At 42.8% G+C, this 18,031-nt stretch overlaps 1 protein-coding gene across 1 annotated transcript in view; it reads right to left on the reverse strand.

Moving 5' to 3' along the window:
- Positions 1-18,031, reverse strand: part of zdhhc8b (zDHHC palmitoyltransferase 8b) — a 60,884-nt gene that overhangs the window by 3,431 nt on the left and 39,422 nt on the right. The window contains exons 2-8 of the mRNA XM_076730519.1: positions 8,646-8,767; positions 5,083-5,240; positions 4,128-4,300; positions 3,834-3,936; positions 3,246-3,337; positions 1,874-2,006; positions 829-934 (exon numbers count right to left, since the gene is read on the reverse strand). Coding sequence (XP_076586634.1) covers positions 829-934; positions 1,874-2,006; positions 3,246-3,337; positions 3,834-3,936; positions 4,128-4,300; positions 5,083-5,240; positions 8,646-8,767 — 887 coding nt within the window. The remainder of the gene's footprint in view (positions 1-828; positions 935-1,873; positions 2,007-3,245; positions 3,338-3,833; positions 3,937-4,127; positions 4,301-5,082; positions 5,241-8,645; positions 8,768-18,031) is intronic.

Genomic DNA, 18,031 nt, shown 5'->3' on the forward strand with positions numbered 1-18,031 from the left:
CAAAGCCTGAAACCCCAAGGTGCTTCTTAGCAAGTAGCTGCTTCTGTGCTCTGGTGGACACGTGTCTCCGAAGGATATGCAAAGAATTCCTGAACATTTGTGAGTCCCCTAAATTGCCTTTCGAAAGGGAAGCGATCCAGTTAGACAAACTGCAGTACTTTAAAGTACCACCAGGCAGTGGTAGCGCTCCATGGAAGAGCAGAAGGTGTTCACTCCCTAATATAATGCACCAGGACACTGGAGATCCTCTGGAGGGAACCTGCTGTTGTAGGTTCAAAACAATATATTTACCACTATATATGACATTTCAAACTATTGAAGACATTAGCAGTGGCTAATGCCATCAGTAGTAAAGCCACCAGCAAAATGGATCTGTCTCAGTTCTTAATTTACACAGACAACTTCCAGAGTCATTTTTAAGTTAAAGTCTTGATTCTAGACCATGTTCCTCTCCCATCCCTCCATTTGGCAGCGCTCAGTTGCTACAAACCACACAAAAAAAAGGTGGTGATTCATGTCGCAATGATTCACTCTCTCCATTGTACCACAAATCTGGTGCTGATTCAGTGAACAGTGCTTGCCTTCTCACTACAAATCACACCTATTCTCTGGCCCAGCATAAAGAAAGGCCATTGACCTGCCACTCGGATGGGCATTTATCACGTTAAACTACCACCAAGTCACACACTGGGACACTGGTGATGTACAGAGGGAGTTTGGGGAATTGCTGTTTGGTGCAGCCCTGACAGGATAGAGTAATAGCACTGATGATGACTGACAGGAGAGTTGCCGGTGAGCACAGGGAGGCTGTGTTCCTGTGTTTCTTACCTTCGCTGGAGGTCATCTGGCTTTTCAGCTGGTTGTACCTGTCAGCTTTGGGCGGCAGTGGCGGCTGGGTTTCTTTGTCATCCAGGCCATCCAGGCTGCTTTTGGACTACAGGGAGGAGAGCAGGGTGTTAAAAGCATCCAGAGCAGGTGGGGGAGCAGCAGATGAAATAGAGAAGAGCATGTGCTGGTGTTGGGGATGCACAAACACTCCTCTCACAGATGGTTGTAGGGTAGCAAAGCTGCACTAGGCAGCTGCTCTACTTGTGCTTAAATTTATTCTTTTTAGAGGCTAATGGCTTGGAAATGATGAAAGGAAATGATCTCAGAGTTGGATTAACATTTTTTTCAATAGAGTATTCATTTGTTCGTGTAAAAGAGATTGAGCATTGAGGAAAAAAGGATCAATATCAATGCAACAGAACCAGAGATTTCGTCGTTTTCATTCCACACATTCTTCTTCATTGTCAGAACCTGGTTATCCAAATTGCAACTTGACCGCGTTAAGTCAGAGACAATTTTCTATTTTGCTCCTCAATCTCACTTCATCACTCTCAGTTTGTAGAACCAGAACATCAGAGAGTTAATTGAATCTACAAGGCTACTCTTACAGGGAAGAGGATGCTTTAGTTGCGTTTTCCATTTTCTCCCCCACTTTGTGCTTTAGGCTGCGAGATGAGGGTACTCTTACAGGTACAGACAAAATCTGCTATCCCTTTAACTATGCATTACCAATATCAGCCAATTTCCAACTCTCTGAAGGCTGATTTTCACAACAAATGGCATGAATTGAAGCCAGTGGCTGCCTATCTGTGAGTCACTTTAGTATCAAGTCTAATAATACCCTGTTTTAAGGAAGGGGAAATTCTCTAATACATCTGACTTTAATGACCAACTGCATCCTGTTGCCTTGACATGAGATTATGGGAATAAAGCAAGAGGACATAGTTACACCACCACAGAAGAGCGACTAAATGTAGGTCAATTGGATGATGGAATAACAGGAAAACAACAGAGAAAAGCTCTATAGTAATTATAAACAACTCACCTTGGAGCTGATAATGGTGCTGTGGATGCCGTTGTCGCTGACCTTGATGGTGATCTGCCTGTCTGACAGGTCAGGTCTGATGAATGGGGGCTGAATTTTGACATGGGGTTTTTTTCTGGGGTCCAACATGTACCTGCAGAGAAATGGACAACAAGTATGAATAAACAGGTGCTTTAATGTCACGTCATACTTTCCCAATTCATAGTTTTCAGAATAGTCCAGCGGTCAGCGTTGCCATTACTTTGGAAATGTTTAGTAGACTTGTGTTTTTTGTATCTCACGTGCACAAAATGTTCTAAAATGTTATATGCATGAACGTCTTCAACAGTGATCTGGAACATGGAAGAAATTCTTTTTGAATAAATTAAAACTATATGTAAATTTACACAAACACAGCCGGCATTGCTTATGTTATTTCAGTACTCCTGTTGGCCTTCCTGAGATATGCACCGCACAACACACTGATGAAATTAGTTAAGCAGTTTTCATAATCCCATTTGGCTAGTTACGCAGTTTAAAACAGACATGTCAAACACAACTTGCTGACAGAAAAACAACCTTTAAGTGAGTCTCACAGGGTTTTTTCATAATTAAAAGGGCTGTCACTGTGATTCCTTTTAATGTTTAATGGCTGGTGCGGAAACCTGAGAAGTAAAATGTGTGCTGAACTATGATTTGCTGTAGAATTTATGCTATTCTAACACTTCATTCAGTATCAGTCAGGTCCAACATGCTTTGACTCAATGGTTCGGTAAATCAAAAACCTTCCATCAGGAATTATGCAACAATTTAACAGCAGATGCTTGTAACACAGCATTTCACCCCCACCTGCTGTTGTCTCCCTGCAGTCACACTGTTGATTTTTATGGGATGGGACTTATCCCTATAGGTTGTAAAACTGGCACTAAGGGTCTTAGCGATGCTGTGCGTGCGTGTGTGTGTGTGTGTAAAAAAACACATTGACGAGCTCTGTGCTCTGTTTCCCATTAACTGTTGTTCTACGGAGTGATTCAATTCGCTCAGCCATCTGCCTTCCCCCAGGGTTGCTGGCTGCTCGCAGACAGAACTGAATACACACCTCCGCAACCACCTAAGAGCACACGCATACGCTAATACACACACACAATGCTCCTGTCTGTGGTAATATTGCAGTTAGACGGCACTGTACTGGTGCTATGGCATGCATGTCATAGGCTGTGATGGGGCCACTAGAGACACATATATATGTCGATGGATAATCATACAAAAACATATTCTCTCAAGTGCAGGAATACACCACTACCGATTAAAATCGGAGTTAAGTGTAGTGACAGAAAAAAAAAAACTGAAAAGCATCTACTGTACACACATGCAGCATTATAAAGCATCTTACCTCGGAGCCAGGGGACTACATAAGACATACTCCACGTTGCCACAGCAACCCTTAGTGAAGGGATTTACTCCTCCACGAAACTTGCCCGTCACCTGAGGAACACAACGCCTTGTTTATAGTCAGCAGTAAACGAAACACAAGGCCACAGTGCACACGCATGCACACACACACACACAGTCATATACACACAGTCCAGCGCTTGAATACAAAGAGGGTTATTCATGTTGTTTAAGCATCTCATAATTGGTGTGTATGTATACAGTGTGTGTTATGTTTACCTTTATTAAGGTAAATGAATTTCTGTCCACACAGAGTAATTGGACTGTATTATTCTGATGTATGTGAAGCCACAGTGCCCTTAATGCTCTGTGGTGACCAGAGGTTTGCTTGTCAAGACTCAAAGGTGCCCTGAAGCAAGCCCAGGTGTCAACAGCTGCAGCTCCAGGTGTGAAAGTTTGGATCTGTGCGAGTGTGACACAGGGCCACACCAGCAGCTCTGTTGACTTTCGTTGGATGAATCACAGGCAAATGATTGTGTGATAGTGTGCACATTCAGAACAAACACATCCTGCACTAATGCCTCCTCACCTGTTCGTTGGTTGTCCGACCCCGAGCTACGAGCACCATATGGAAACCTGTGAGTCCCATGACTGGAATAAAGAAGAGCCCTGCTATGCACATGACCACCAGGCTGGACACAAAGGTCAAGGTCAACCACAGCAATACAAGCTGACTAGAACACGAGCACATGTTCTGTAAGAAGAGCTCCACTGACTCCTTCAGACAGCTCTGGAAACATTGTTCTGAAACATTAAATAAACAACCATCCATTTAAAGAAAGAATTGGGCTTTGCGATGAGATTTCCAGCAATGAAAGGATACGTGACAGTGGTGTGCAGCGCTCCCAGTCTCTCCCGGTGGTGGAGGACAAAGATGAGGCCGAAGGAGAAAACTCCCACCATGTGGATGCTCAGCGACAGCAGGAAGAGGAAGAAGTAGCGGTAGTTCCTCCGTCCAATGCAGTTGTTCACCCAGGGACAGTGGTGGTCGAAGTCCTGAGGCAAGCAGTTATGAATTTATTCATATGGTATTAACACTTGATCTGGGTTTGGGCTTAAAATTGGATTGTAAATTTAAGTTTATACGCATTGACCGATGCATCATCTTTTATCACTGGAAAGGCACTGGTTTAAATCTCCACTAACAACAAATTTAATGACAAAATCCTCTTGGTTGAGTATGAAAACTTAATTTAACCAGGTCGTTAGAGGATACAGTTCTAATCATTTGTTTTGACAGTCCAACATTCAGCCCTTTTTGAAATGAAATGTAGGAGAAAACAGGACGCAGGAATACAACCTGTGTAATTCTGCATCCTGTGTGTGGGTGTGTACTAATGTCCTGATGAGTGCGTACATTTAGAAGACCAAAATTAGATTTTGAAAGCTAATACCGATAACAATGTTTTCCAGTTGAAGCTGCCAAAAGCTGATTTATGCCAATAATTACGATCTTTAATGATGACAAATTTTGGGGCGGGGAATAAACACAAATATTTAGAAATTATCTTTAAAAATGTATATTTGGTGTTTGTCTCATGGTTTAATTGTTAGTGGGAGACAAACTATATATTATATGTGCTGCATTCAAACAAACCATTGCTAACAGATCAGCACCAGATTGTTGATAAAAAAGCTGCTATAATCTAATTTAGTCTTCCCATTTTTAGATTTCCATACATGCAGGTATGCTGTACATGGACAGCCTCTCTGTGTGCACATTTGTATGCACACACACATACACACTCACACACACACACACACACACACACACACACCTCCACACAGTTGTCACAGACGCTGCAGTGCGAGCAGCGAGGCGGCCTGTAGAAGTGACAGGTGGCGCACCACTTCATCCGGACCTGAATGCCCTTGATCTCCACGTTCTTGTAGAGCGGCGCTCTGAAATCATCGTCCTTGTCCTCGTCCTCGTCCGCTGCGGGGGAACACACGGACACACACAGACACACACACAGAAGCACATTAACGGGGCACAGATGCATATGGTGGAGTATGAGAAAAACAGTCACAAACAGACACTGAAAAAAAAAAACACGGTTTTGATTGATGATTCCACTTGACAGGGACAGCAGCGGAGCATCTTAAATGAAGCCCCCCCTGCTGCTGCCTGTCTGCAGAAGGAGAAAACACTGAGAGAAGTGAACATTTTTATTGACATGACCTATTGCTTCTGCTAACATTAAGACTGATTAACAGGCACACTGTGACTCATGTATAACAGATGCTATTTTTTATTTTTTTCAATGGGAATTTAACCGCTAACCCCGGCAGAGTTGGTGCTCTGCTCTATCTGAACTAACAATACACCTATATGAGTACAGTATGAGCGTGCATGACACATTTCCCCTGCCCTTGGTGCGACTGTGCAGTCAATCAAACTGTTCATAAGAAGCTCTGCACTGGGCGCCACTTTCCTGTGACTAAGAGCTTTTTGCTTTGGAGTTGTGGTGCAAAATAAAATGTCTTTCAGCTGATCAAAGGGCACATTCACACGATCGACACGGAACTCCAACCTGAGAAAATAATTTCACAGTACAATAATAACTGCAGGGGGATCCAGGCAGCTGAACACACACACAGGGAGCAAGGGAGAGTGAAAAGAGAAAACAAGAGCAAAACAAAGGTAGAGCACAGAAATAAACAGTTCCATAAGCAGAGATTGCTCTGTTATTATGGTTGTCAAGTCTCTTCAAATAGATTTTAAAGGTAAACCGCTCACCAAACCAGCAGACACAAACAGCAGCTACGCCTGCTTCTCCTCTGACGGCTCCTTTTCTACAAATGCTCGATGCAAGAAGAATTCAGCAGACAAAGCCGTGGCCCATTTCATACAACATGCATCTACACTACAAAGATGACATGCAGTACAGCTCAATTCCAATCAGACTTGCCTGAAATGAGCGAAACAAATGAAGTATTTTCACCTCTTTTCACTGAAATCGCTGATCTGCATTAAGAGCATATTTACTCATTTATTCATGATGATTTCCTCATGTTTATTTTTAGCATTGAAGAGCGAGGAATGTATGTAAAGTCTTCATCTTTGTCAAATACATGTTGGGCTTAATCCTGTTATCGCCATTCATGTTAAACTGCAGTTATCTTCAAGCAGAAGTTAAACCGCTGACACCTGCCCTTATAAAACGACTGCTTGTGTGAAGGTCAGGTGGAATATTAATGCCTTTATGGGTTGTAATGCTCAATGTCCTTTGGAGCACTGAGTGGCTGGGAATCTTACTGAGAGCATTCTGAGGACATTTGTGTGTGTGTGTGTGTGTGTGTGTGTGTGTGTGTGTGTCTGAGCATGCATGCACAAGTGTTTGCCACTGATAATAAGAGTATCATCCATCATAAAAGGGTAAATTGTGCTTCTATATGAGGTAGACAACTCACACTGTCTGAGCATGCAAAAGCTCAGCATTTTGCTCAATGACTCTTGTGCAGGGTGAACGACTCTTAATGGGGATCAAACCATTGACCTTTCATAGAAAAAATGAGCACTTAAAACACTTATCCACTCAGTTTTTGCATGTGCATGGCTAATATTTACATTAGCTGTCGCCTGGGGAAACACAGTGTCTTGTTCTCAGAAATCTGACATGCACAACAGCTATTGTTGAGAACAGTTAATGGTAAATGGACTGCACTTATCTTGCGCTTTCCTATCCGAGCGGACAAAATGCTTCACGATCTGCTTCTCGTTCACACACACACACACACATTCACACACCGATGATGACGGAGCTGCCATGAAAAGGCACTGCCCTGCCTATCAGGAGCAGTACTGCTATATTATATTGTCTCTTGGCATTGTTATTGTTATGTGAGGAACCCAACAGGAAGACATACGTTATAGTGAGCCTATGTAACTTTTGAAACACTCTTCCTCTTCCAGCTGAAAAGCTGATCTAAAATGCACGCTGTCCATTAACTGCAGCCAGGGATTTTGCTGCCACAGTCTTAATTAGTGTGGTGTGTGTGACTTCATGACTTCTGTTGACTAAACTTATACTACACCATAGAAAGTATCAATGGTGTCTTCTGTTCAACTAGATGTTATGTACTGTATGCTCACTTAAAAGCAGTAAGGCCGCCAGGGGACAGCAGAACAGGCTGTAAACATAAAATGGACATATCTCTTGGTAAAATTAGCAAACAGTTGTCTATTTAGCCCTCTAGCAGCTACATTAGCATTCATTTGAAATGTTGGGCTCCACAAACTCTTCAGGAAAAAAGAAAAAAAAAAACCAGAATAGAGGGTTAAAGCTTTCATCGAACTGAAGAGAGTTCCAACTGTTCCACTGTAAATGTAAAAATAAAAACTTTAAAATCCTCTGGGATCAAATACAAGTCAAACACTTTGTTACTCATTTTCCACTTTACAGGTCCAGACTGCTTTACAGTTTTTAGTGCTATCCTACTGTATGTCCACCAATTGAACTTAAAAATGAAGTGCTCATTCAGAGACGCCTGAGGTCCTGCGTGATGCCAGAATACCTTCTATCCACCAAGGAAAGTGGAAATGTCAGAGTTCTGCAAATTGCAGTACATTTTGCGAAATCACACTGAATCGTGAACTTTCTAATATTTCAGCTCTATCAGCTCCGTCTATTACCTCATTTTGCAGTTTCCCCCAAAAAGGAAAATGACGATAAATGACTGTGCCATACATCAATGACCTGAATGGAAAAATCCTTAGGACACACCAACCTTTCATTCTCACTTTTACAATCTGGATGATGGAGTGATTTTCTAAGCAGATGTCACTTGAAGGCTATGCCAGTACTTCTTTTTTTTCGTTTCCTTTTTTTTTTAAGCAAAACTTGGTGGGTCTGCTGCCTGTGAGATATAACATCAAGAGCTCGGAAAACTCCTCATCCATCGGTAGTGTATAAAAACCTGCAGGTCAGCGGCAGCAGAAGGCCACTGTCACCTCTGGGGAGGAAGATAACCCGTGCTTTATACAACCTAATGATGATTACCCCTTTATGGGCAGAGAAAGCTTTCTAAAGACAGGTGCTTATCATTTACAAGCGCATTACAAACATCCCCGGGGATGAGTTCAATCATCATTACTTAACCCCGATAGCGCTGAAAACAAGAAGCCTGCATCAGGGGCATTAAGTCAGTGCAGCTTCGTTGACAAGCCGAGCAGCCGAGAGACACTCAGTGCACCTCCTAATATGAAGGCTGGCATAACTTCCAGCAGCGTCCCGCCAGTGGAGCATGAGGACTTTAACGGGCTGCAAGGCGGAGAGTGGAGCAGTGAGATATTGGGTGGGGTGGCGCTCTGATAAATACAATACCAGAGAATACAAACCTCTGGGGTAAACACCAGGGTCCATGAAGGTTGCCATGCTGAAGTTGGCCAAGACGAAGAGGAAGACCAGGCCATTGTAGAGAGGCACAGCGGGAGAGATTACCTTTGTCAACCAGGGGCACCTAGAGACACAAAGGAAGAGACAGGGGTTAGGATTCTTTCTGTAAACACCATTCCATTGACAAATGCCCCCTCATCCTATTCTTATGAGTTGAAATTGGAGGAACAACCAGAACTGCAAACATGATTACAGAGAGCAAATTAGAGCAGGGTAAACAGTGGATGCCAGAACTCAAGCCATCCTAACAGTACTGTAATTCTTTCCAAATTACCAGGACAACTCTGAGTTACTGTGAGATGAACTAACGGAAGAGTTGATCCTTGGCCTGAAAGGCTTCTTTAGAAATATGTTTAAAAAGGATGCCTGGTGGCTCATTAAATAAAACTAGTACATGTTTCTCAAAGGCAATTTCTTGCTTTACATATGCTTTCTCCTCTTGCATGCTGTTAAAGAGTAAAAAGATAGCACCAGGTTACAGCCCATCTGAAGCGGTGCAGTTATACTTGTAGAAGTGGTATACTGTTTAACATTGGGTTACACAGTGCACTGTTTGCATTAACTATACTTTGGGCGAACCACACCCAGCGACACAGGCTATGAGGTTGAGAATTTGGCTCACTGTAATGGCAGTTACAGAAGACTGAATTTAAGAGCCTCAGTAGATGTCATGCTGAACTTTCATCTGGTAACATCTGGCCCAGGATCTACCAGCAAAACACTGTATCTGTATGACTTACCTAGCAACAGTATACTGAGTGAAATATCGGAGTATGAGTGCTCATCGTTACTCACTGTTTCTTATTACCTGGTGAATCTAACAACAATGCAAAAACAAGAGTCTACGGCCACATTAGCAGCTCTGTGTGGCTCTACCTACTTTGATCTAAATGCTAACATTAGCATACTGACATGCTTAGAATGACAATGTTAACATGCTGATTAACATCAGCTAATACAATGTTTACCATGTTAGTTGCATGGTGGCATGCTAAAATTTACTAATTAGCATTAAACACAAACACAGCTGAGACTGTTGGGAATGTCATTAGTCTTGCAGATATTTGATCATAAACTCAAGTATTGGACATTTGCTGACATGATGAGCTTGATGACAACATGACCTTCTAATTTAATAGCAATCCACCCAATGGTTATAGAGAAACTACACTCAAAACCAACAAATACCAACCTAATGGTGATGAAAAATGGACCTTGAATGTCTGTACAAAATTCCATGGCAATCCATCCTGTACTTGTTCTTAGTGAAATTTCACTTTAGGACCAAAGTGACTGACGGAGCGACTGACAGGCATTGGCATTCCTAAAGCCCTGCTGCTTGCATGGCCAAAAGTAAAGCAAACCACACCTGGAAAAGCTTTTATTTCAGTTCTGATGAACTCTTCTTGCACTGAAAGCTCCCCTCTGAACTGTAGCTCAACCTAGCTGAAGGGTATTTGCCATCACATGCATCTGATTTAACTCCGCTATGCTGGTAAATTAGGCAGTCACAGAGGTTATCAATGGAAAACCTCCTTTAAATTCCACCAACATTTTGCGTCAAGACTGACCTTCTCCACTCCCTGCAAGTCATAACTCAGTCAGCGCTGTGAAATATTCAACTTTGGCGACACCTGACTCACACCCACAGTCCTGCTCAATCACCTGGACTCAAATGTCAAGATGCCATGTGCCTCTTAGGGTGTTATCATTCAAGCCAGCTGTTTGTGTGCTCTCTCTAGGGATGAAACACTGTCAGAATGAAGATGTGTTAACGCCTGTGGTTGGACATACTACAGAGATCCTTCAGGTCAGAGGCTCAGACAGAATTTATGAATTAATAAAGTATCTTGCAAGAGAGGGAAGAAGAGGTTTCAAAGTGAAACCCTCACTTACACTTTTGTTTCCGGCTCTCTTTCCTGACATAATGACTACGACACCCACATCCACCTGCACATGCGGTAGACAAACAGACTTAACACATTCAAGCATGTTTCTCCAGCTTATTCTGACGTCAGAAAGTCAATTTCCTGGTGGCCATGCCCCGAGATCATCTTCAATCCATATCTCCTCTCCCGCTCTGCCCGTCCTCTTTTGCTTTGTTGAATTATTCAGAACCATGGCTGAAGAGAGCCACTAATAGAGAATAGAGGCGCTAACGGGGACGAGGTGGCCTCTCATAACCAGTAACGCGGGTGGTGCGAGCTTGATTCATTCTCACAAGATACCACTACACAACACGTAAGGGCTTTGTCTTCATTCACGTCACTTGTAAGTGTGGCTCACATCATAATCAAAACCATTACAAGCATATCATAAACTCATTAGAGGCAGAGATGCGATTTCTTATAATTAGACAATCACCAGGAAATCACAGCGTTGTTTGTGATCTCATTATGAAGGCACACTGTCAGTGAATGCGATGGGCATTTTTTTTTTTTTTTTTTTTTTTAAATGAAGACACTTCAAACTAAAAGTTTGGTCCAGCTCATTCTCTGGATACAGTTCCAATGGCTTATTTTATGGCACATATTTACTTTTGCAGCATAACATCAATGTACATTTCACTGGAATTATACAGGGGACTGAGTGGTGACGTGCTGTGTCATCACAGCTTTGGCAACAAGTAGACAAGGTACAAACGCTTAATAATTGATCAAAGAAAAGCAATAGCATGCAGCTCCGCCATCTTACAAAATCCCAATTTACTCGCCTGTCAAAGGTTCATGTATTTTTGCCCACATTGTGATACAGTCGAGTCAGAGAGGAGGAAAAAAAAAATGGAGTGCAGCTGACAGCAACCATTTTAGGAGCCTGGGAAGCAGACAGTGTGGGAGGAAAATGTGACAGAGAAAAAGCCTGATTAAGGCCACAGACACTGGTTAATTGTGTTGGAGTAACAAATAACCACAGAGTGCTTATCAACACTGTTTACTAGCCACTTTTACTGCTTGTGTAACCATGATACTTCAACTGGGGCAGAAAAGCCTTCGGCTTGTCAAAAAGTTTGGACCAAGTTCATAAAGCTGAAGGAGCGTTTGCTGCCAGAAGTACAGTAATGTAATGAGTTTGGTTCTGTCCTTGCTTAAAGTCCTGAGGCTGGCCAAAGTGGAAGAAAGGCCTGGATTCTCTGCGGTAATTAAAATTCCTGCAAACAGGAGCTGGAGAGGTAACGAAGCGGGCACGCTCCAGCCAATCAGCATTTAAAACGCCAGCTCAGAAGCCCCCAGAACATGCCCAGCACACAGCCTCGGCAGAGGTGTAAAGATAACATTCATGCTGAGGAATAAAAGAAATGAAAATCACATTTCATCTCCTGGCTGGAATAAGGAATAGAGCAAGGTAAAACCCAGTGATTAAAGAGGAATAATCCACAGCTTGCTCCTCAGGCTGGCAGAGCAGAACACAGTCTCCTCGCTAACCTCAATCATATGAGGCAGACTGCTACCAAAGGGTACACCATCCACACAGCAGCCTTCACTTTGTCTTCATACATTAGCATCGTTAAAGGGGGATCGAGCCTTGACTCTCTTTCTGAAGCTTTCCTCATTTCAATATGACTCATTGTGGTTTTATCCAAAGCGCCTCAGGTTGGCAAAATATGTTCTTGATTCAATACGTGATGCAAACATCATGATTTAATGCAACTATAATAAAATAATTGCAGCAACGGCAGCAAAGTATGACTCCGCAGAATTTGGCTAATTTTCTAAGTCTGACATGATTGCTGGAATACAAACATGGATGGAAATACAGCAAGTTGTCAAATACATAATTTGAGTGTTATTACTGGATTAGAATTGACTGAGAATTGGGAGAGCCATCTGATTTCTGATTCCTACACTGAAAGAAAATGTCACTAATACAGTGGTATGCAAGTTTCTGTTCCTGTGAATAGGCGAGTGAGTAAAAGATGACATGATTTCCAAACTGCATAAAATTAAAGACACATTTCTTTAATATTTTAACCAAGATGACTTTCTACTTCTATCTTTCACAGTTCTTAAAATCACAAAAATGGAAAGCGGCCAGAAGCAAAGGTTTGGGCACCCTGCATGGTCAGCACGCAGTAATATCCTCTTTGGCAAGTATCACAGCTTGTAAAGGCTTTTTGTAGCCAGTTAAGACTCTCTGGGGTATTTTCACTCCTTTTTCCTTTAAAAGGGCTTCTAGTTCTGTGAGATTCTTGGGCCATCTTGCATATACTGCTCTTTTGAGGTCTATCCACAGATTTGATGATGTTGAGGTCAGGAGGTGTGAGGGCCATGGCAAAACCTTCAGCTTGAGCCTATTGAGGTCGTCCATTGTGTATTTTCAGGAGTGTTTAGGATCAGTATCCTGTTGTAGAAGCCTTCCTGTTTACATCCTCAGCTTTTTTACAGAGGTGTGATGCTTGATTGCAGAATCTGCTTATATTTCGTTGAATCCACTCTTCCCTCTACAGCTGAAATATTCCCTGCACCACTGGCTGCAACACAAGCCAAAAGCATTGATCCGCACCCGTCCCAAACAGTTGGAGAGGTGTTCCTTTCATAAAATTCTGCACCCTTTTTACTCCAAGCATACCTTTGCTCATGGGAGCCAAAAAGTTGTATTTGAACTTCATCAGTCCACAGCACTCGTTTCCAAAATGCATCAGGCTTGTTTTGATGTTTCTATACAAACTTCTGATGCTGGATTCTGTGGTGAGAACACAGGAAAGGTTTTCTTCTGATGACTCTTGCATGAAGGTCATATTTGTGCAGGTGCAGCTACGCGGCAGAACAGTGCACCATCACTCCAGAGTCTGCTAAATCTTTCTGAAGGTCTTTTGCAGTCAGACTTGTGTTTTTAATTTGCCTTCCTTGCGATCCTGCACGCAGTTCTCTCAGAAAGTTTTCTTGGCCGTCCAGACCTCATCTTGATCACCACCGTCCTGCTCACTGTGATTTCTTCGTTACATTCCAAACTGAGGAAACAGATTCCTCAACATACTTTGCTATCTTCTCATAGCCTTCTCCTACTTTGTGGGCATCAGTTATTTTAATTTTCAGAGTGTGAAATCCACAGAGTATTATCGTATTGCAGTTCAGCTCAACTCTGCAGGATATTGTTGCATCTCTTAGCTCATTGTTTTGGCTGTATGACCCACAGCTTTACTGTTCTGGTCCACTCTCACTGCTGTCATCAACCCCGTTTTCCAGCTACAGCTGGGATCTGGTTCATGGAAACTGCAAGATGAACTCACTCTAAATTGTATTTGTGGATAACAATGATGCTGCGTCTGATATCCACCCCTGAGACAAAATGAAATCATAATACACACAGACACACACAAACACACACTTAGCTCCATCCAGCTCCATACAGCTTAGAGACTGAAAGACAATCTTAGCCTCTGGTATCTGATAGCCTCCTCACTCACTGCAGCAGTAGGGGTGTCTGTAGCTGGGTATTAAGATTAGAGAAAACACCCTGGCTTTCTGGTGACGATAACCCAGCTGTCTTTCAAAAAAGAAAAAAAAAAAAAAAAGAGAGCCTGGACACAAATCCCCTCTTCAAAACTCAGCTGATTGCCAGCCACCCTAAAAAACACAGACTTGAATCCGTTGATTAAACAAAATCTGGGTGGAACACTTTGAAAAGAAGCCTCTAATCCCACAGCTGTGGAAAACCTATAGGGGGAGGAAAAGGCTCTGTGGTCTTTGTGAAGTAATTAGGTGCTTGATGAGGCTGGTAGGACTGGTCTGTTGGCACACAGGGTTGTGATAATCAGTCATCATCTACCATGTAAAGCCATCTACACATTCACTACACACTACACACCCCAAAGCTATTTGGCTACTCAAATCTTCCTGTCCTTCATTTGCCTGCCTTTGGATCAGAGCAGAAAAAGCAGGACTGCCTTTGATGTTGCTCTTATCTGTTCTTTTAGTAGCTCTGGGAGCAGGCTGGGGTGGGGGCGGTTGTGTGAGGAGGGCAGAGTGCGAACAACCATCAAAGAGAAAACTGAGTCAATCCTTTTGGCACCGACACTGACGGGTAGCACTTTTTTTTTTTAGTCCAACATGAAGTAAGACATTTTCACTAATGTGCAATATGTGTCGGATTCATTCAGGAGCTGAATGCAGGACCGCTGCACAAATTCATTATTTTGGGTGATACTTTGTATGACAATTAAAGGGGCGCTCCAACTATCTCCATACTGAAAGAACTCTGATGAAATCATCAGGATATTCTTCCTCAGGCGTAACGAGGCGCCACAGAAAACAGGATATAGCTGTTTTCACAGGATGAGTAGCACTGCATGAGCTTTAAACATAAAATCAGCATCAATCCTCTTTAAAGAGCAACTTAACACCAGCAAAAATTTTGCTGACCTCCAGTGCTTTAACTTCTCATCCTGCTGGAGTGATGGAGAAACAGGGTGTGTCAGTACACTGTGAAATTCCAATCTTTGGACCAGAGAGGGCAGTGAAACTCAGCTTTTAAGCCTGCTATTAAGTTGCAGTTTAATATCAAATTCAACAGTGCTAACTTGCTTTTGAAAGTGAATAGAACGATTAACCTAAACTTAACTAAACTAAACAAACAAATCCCAGCTCCCATTCAATGCCAGAGATAATGTAATGCAGTTTGACAGACAACATTTATCCATAAAGGAGAGAATTCTGCAGAAAACATGCAATGACTCTTTGAGTCTTTTTGTTGGTATTCAAATGTTCAGAGTTAAAGATGTTTTCCACAGTAACAGTATGTCACTGACTAACAGGAGCAGAAATTAAACCTTATCAGACTGTAACGCTTGTGAGCATGAATGACACCTGTAACACTAGACGATGCTAGCGGACCACCGGGAACACTTTAAGTAATATATTCAGCCCACAGCGAGAACTCCGTCCCATTGATTAGTTCATTAACGCTGAACTCAGTGGGACGCACATGGGAGGCCTGTTCTCCTGCAGACTGCCTGCTGTGGCCCAACGATCCAGAATCTGTTGCAAGGCTGGTGTTATTTCCCCATCCAGGAAGTGAGTTTTCATTATTATTTTAAAAACGGGGACGGTATTCTATAAGGAAATGAGTGAGGGGCTCAATGATTACATTTCAGAGCTGATCCACAGAAGAAATCTTTTCACATCTGGCTCACCAGGCTCATGAATAACAGTCTGTCAAATGTATTTTACTCCTCGCAGGATTCATGAACGGCAGCATCACTCGCCGCGAACTCCCCCGAGACCTGCCAATCTCTGACGCAAACACGTCCCTGAGGCTTGGCATTCACACACATGGCATTTAGTATTCCACACACAAACACGCACAGCAGCAGGCCCGGTGTCAGCGCAGACAGCGGTGATGTTTGGTGGAGGCGTGGAGCACAGCAGTTCCAGGCAGAGCCGCACAGATTGGCCTGGTATCATGAAATCCATTTCCTCCAGCCCTGAGCATTTCATTATCAGCAGAGCTGTGCATTCACATTTTGAGTAGGCATTTAATTTAAATCTTTAGCCAATGATCTATAAAATGTCAGAAAACTCTCCCACTGAAAAATCCAGGATCTATAAAATACAAATTCATTTCAAAAGTTTAACTGCTTCACCATTGAGTCCATTCTCAATGTATGTGTGCTGGAGGATTCAAGTTCCAAATCACACTGCAAGTTGCTGAACCACACTTGGTGTCCAAACTAGTCACAAAATGGGACTTGCACGCCTTGAACTCAGATTTAAGGAGGGTACAGAGAAACCTCCATCCTTCAGCAGATGAAAGGGGAAACTTCAAGAGTCAATCCAGAAGGTCAGGCATCCAAGTGGAGCTTTTATTTTAAAATTTGGATTTTAAGGGATGAGTGGACTTTTTTTTTCTAATGCTCATTATGCGTGAACAGACTTGCAATTAATCCTCATTTTAGAGACTGGGAAAGACAAAACCAAGTCCCACTTCAGCTCCGTTCATTGATGAGCAGCCTTGAGGAACGTTGACTTCACTCTCACACAGCAGAGCAGAGGAGGGACCTGTGCAGCTGCAGGAGACGCTGTATTCCATCTGTATTTCAGCTCAGAGCTCAGAGTAATTTGCATTGTCATAATTGCATAAGAGGTCCATTTGAAATCAAATAAAATGCTTTGCCCCCCAAACGCTGCCCTTTTGTAATTTACATATTCATAGCCCCATTGCCTGTAGAGAGAGGAAAGCAGAAAAACAGTGCCTTAAAGAAAAACACTTCTATTTCCCCTTAGCTGCAAATACAGTCTAACCAGCTTACCACACTAAATTACATCCCACTATAAATAAGCCCAGTGAGCACTGATACTATTACAATATGCCTGGCTCCATACCTGAGGCTCATGTCTAAATACAGTTTCATTCCAAAGTTATATTTACAGCTGGTACATAACACACCTTCGAGCTCGAGAAATTCACTGAAATCTAAAATTGCATTTCAAAACTGCATGATGGACGGCCATCCGACTGAAACCGAGTGAGATTTTTGTTTTCCTGTAACACCGACTGTAACATAATCTGATTCAGGATAACAACATGTCAGTCACATTCCCTGAAGAGCTTCCTCTTATGGATGAGTGTTTTGTGGGAGCAGATGTCCCATTTTTCAAACGTGGATCTCACTCGGTGATAAAGCAAATATTTCCACATGGGAGAGGAATGAATTAGTGTGTGTGCTTTCAAGCGCGTGTGTCGAAGGGAGGAGGTTAGCGTCACCTTTCTTCCCTTCATCCTCCTACTCACTGTCTGTGCAGCATTAAGCATTAAGCGGCAGACACACACACACACATGCTTTGTTAATCTCCCCGCTATTTCCCCATAAGGATTCTACAAAATCTCTCATACACACACACATTCCCAAAATGTCCTTACACTCCAGTAAACTTCCAGCGTCTGCTCAAATAATCCAGTAAAACAAATGTCAATCATTCTTCCTGGTGCAAAACAGTTTGCACTGACATGTGTCCATAAACTGGCACAACAAACACACCCATCTGCATACATTCACAAACACAGTGTGCTGTGTGGGCTGGCGTGTCGCGTAATCTCCCCAAGGGGTGATGACACATGTGCTGCCTGTCTTTCAGGCTCCCCGTGGGAAACTGGAAACCAGTACAGTGCCATGGGTCAGTTGGAATAAATGAGGCTTACGGGGCCAAAGACACTGAGGCTCAACTAGACAAGTACAATAAATATCTCTGGGTATTTAGACCACAGCAGCAACGACGGTCCGCTCAGCCCAGGCAACTGTTGCCTCCATGTGTGTATGTGTGTGTGTGTGTGTGTGTGTGTGTGTGTGTGTGTGTATGTTAAGCTCTACCAGTTTGAAATATACAACTGTACG

This window comes from Chaetodon auriga, chromosome 5, assembly GCF_051107435.1.
Source record: "Chaetodon auriga isolate fChaAug3 chromosome 5, fChaAug3.hap1, whole genome shotgun sequence".
Classification (NCBI taxonomy): Eukaryota; Metazoa; Chordata; class Actinopteri; order Chaetodontiformes; family Chaetodontidae; genus Chaetodon; species Chaetodon auriga.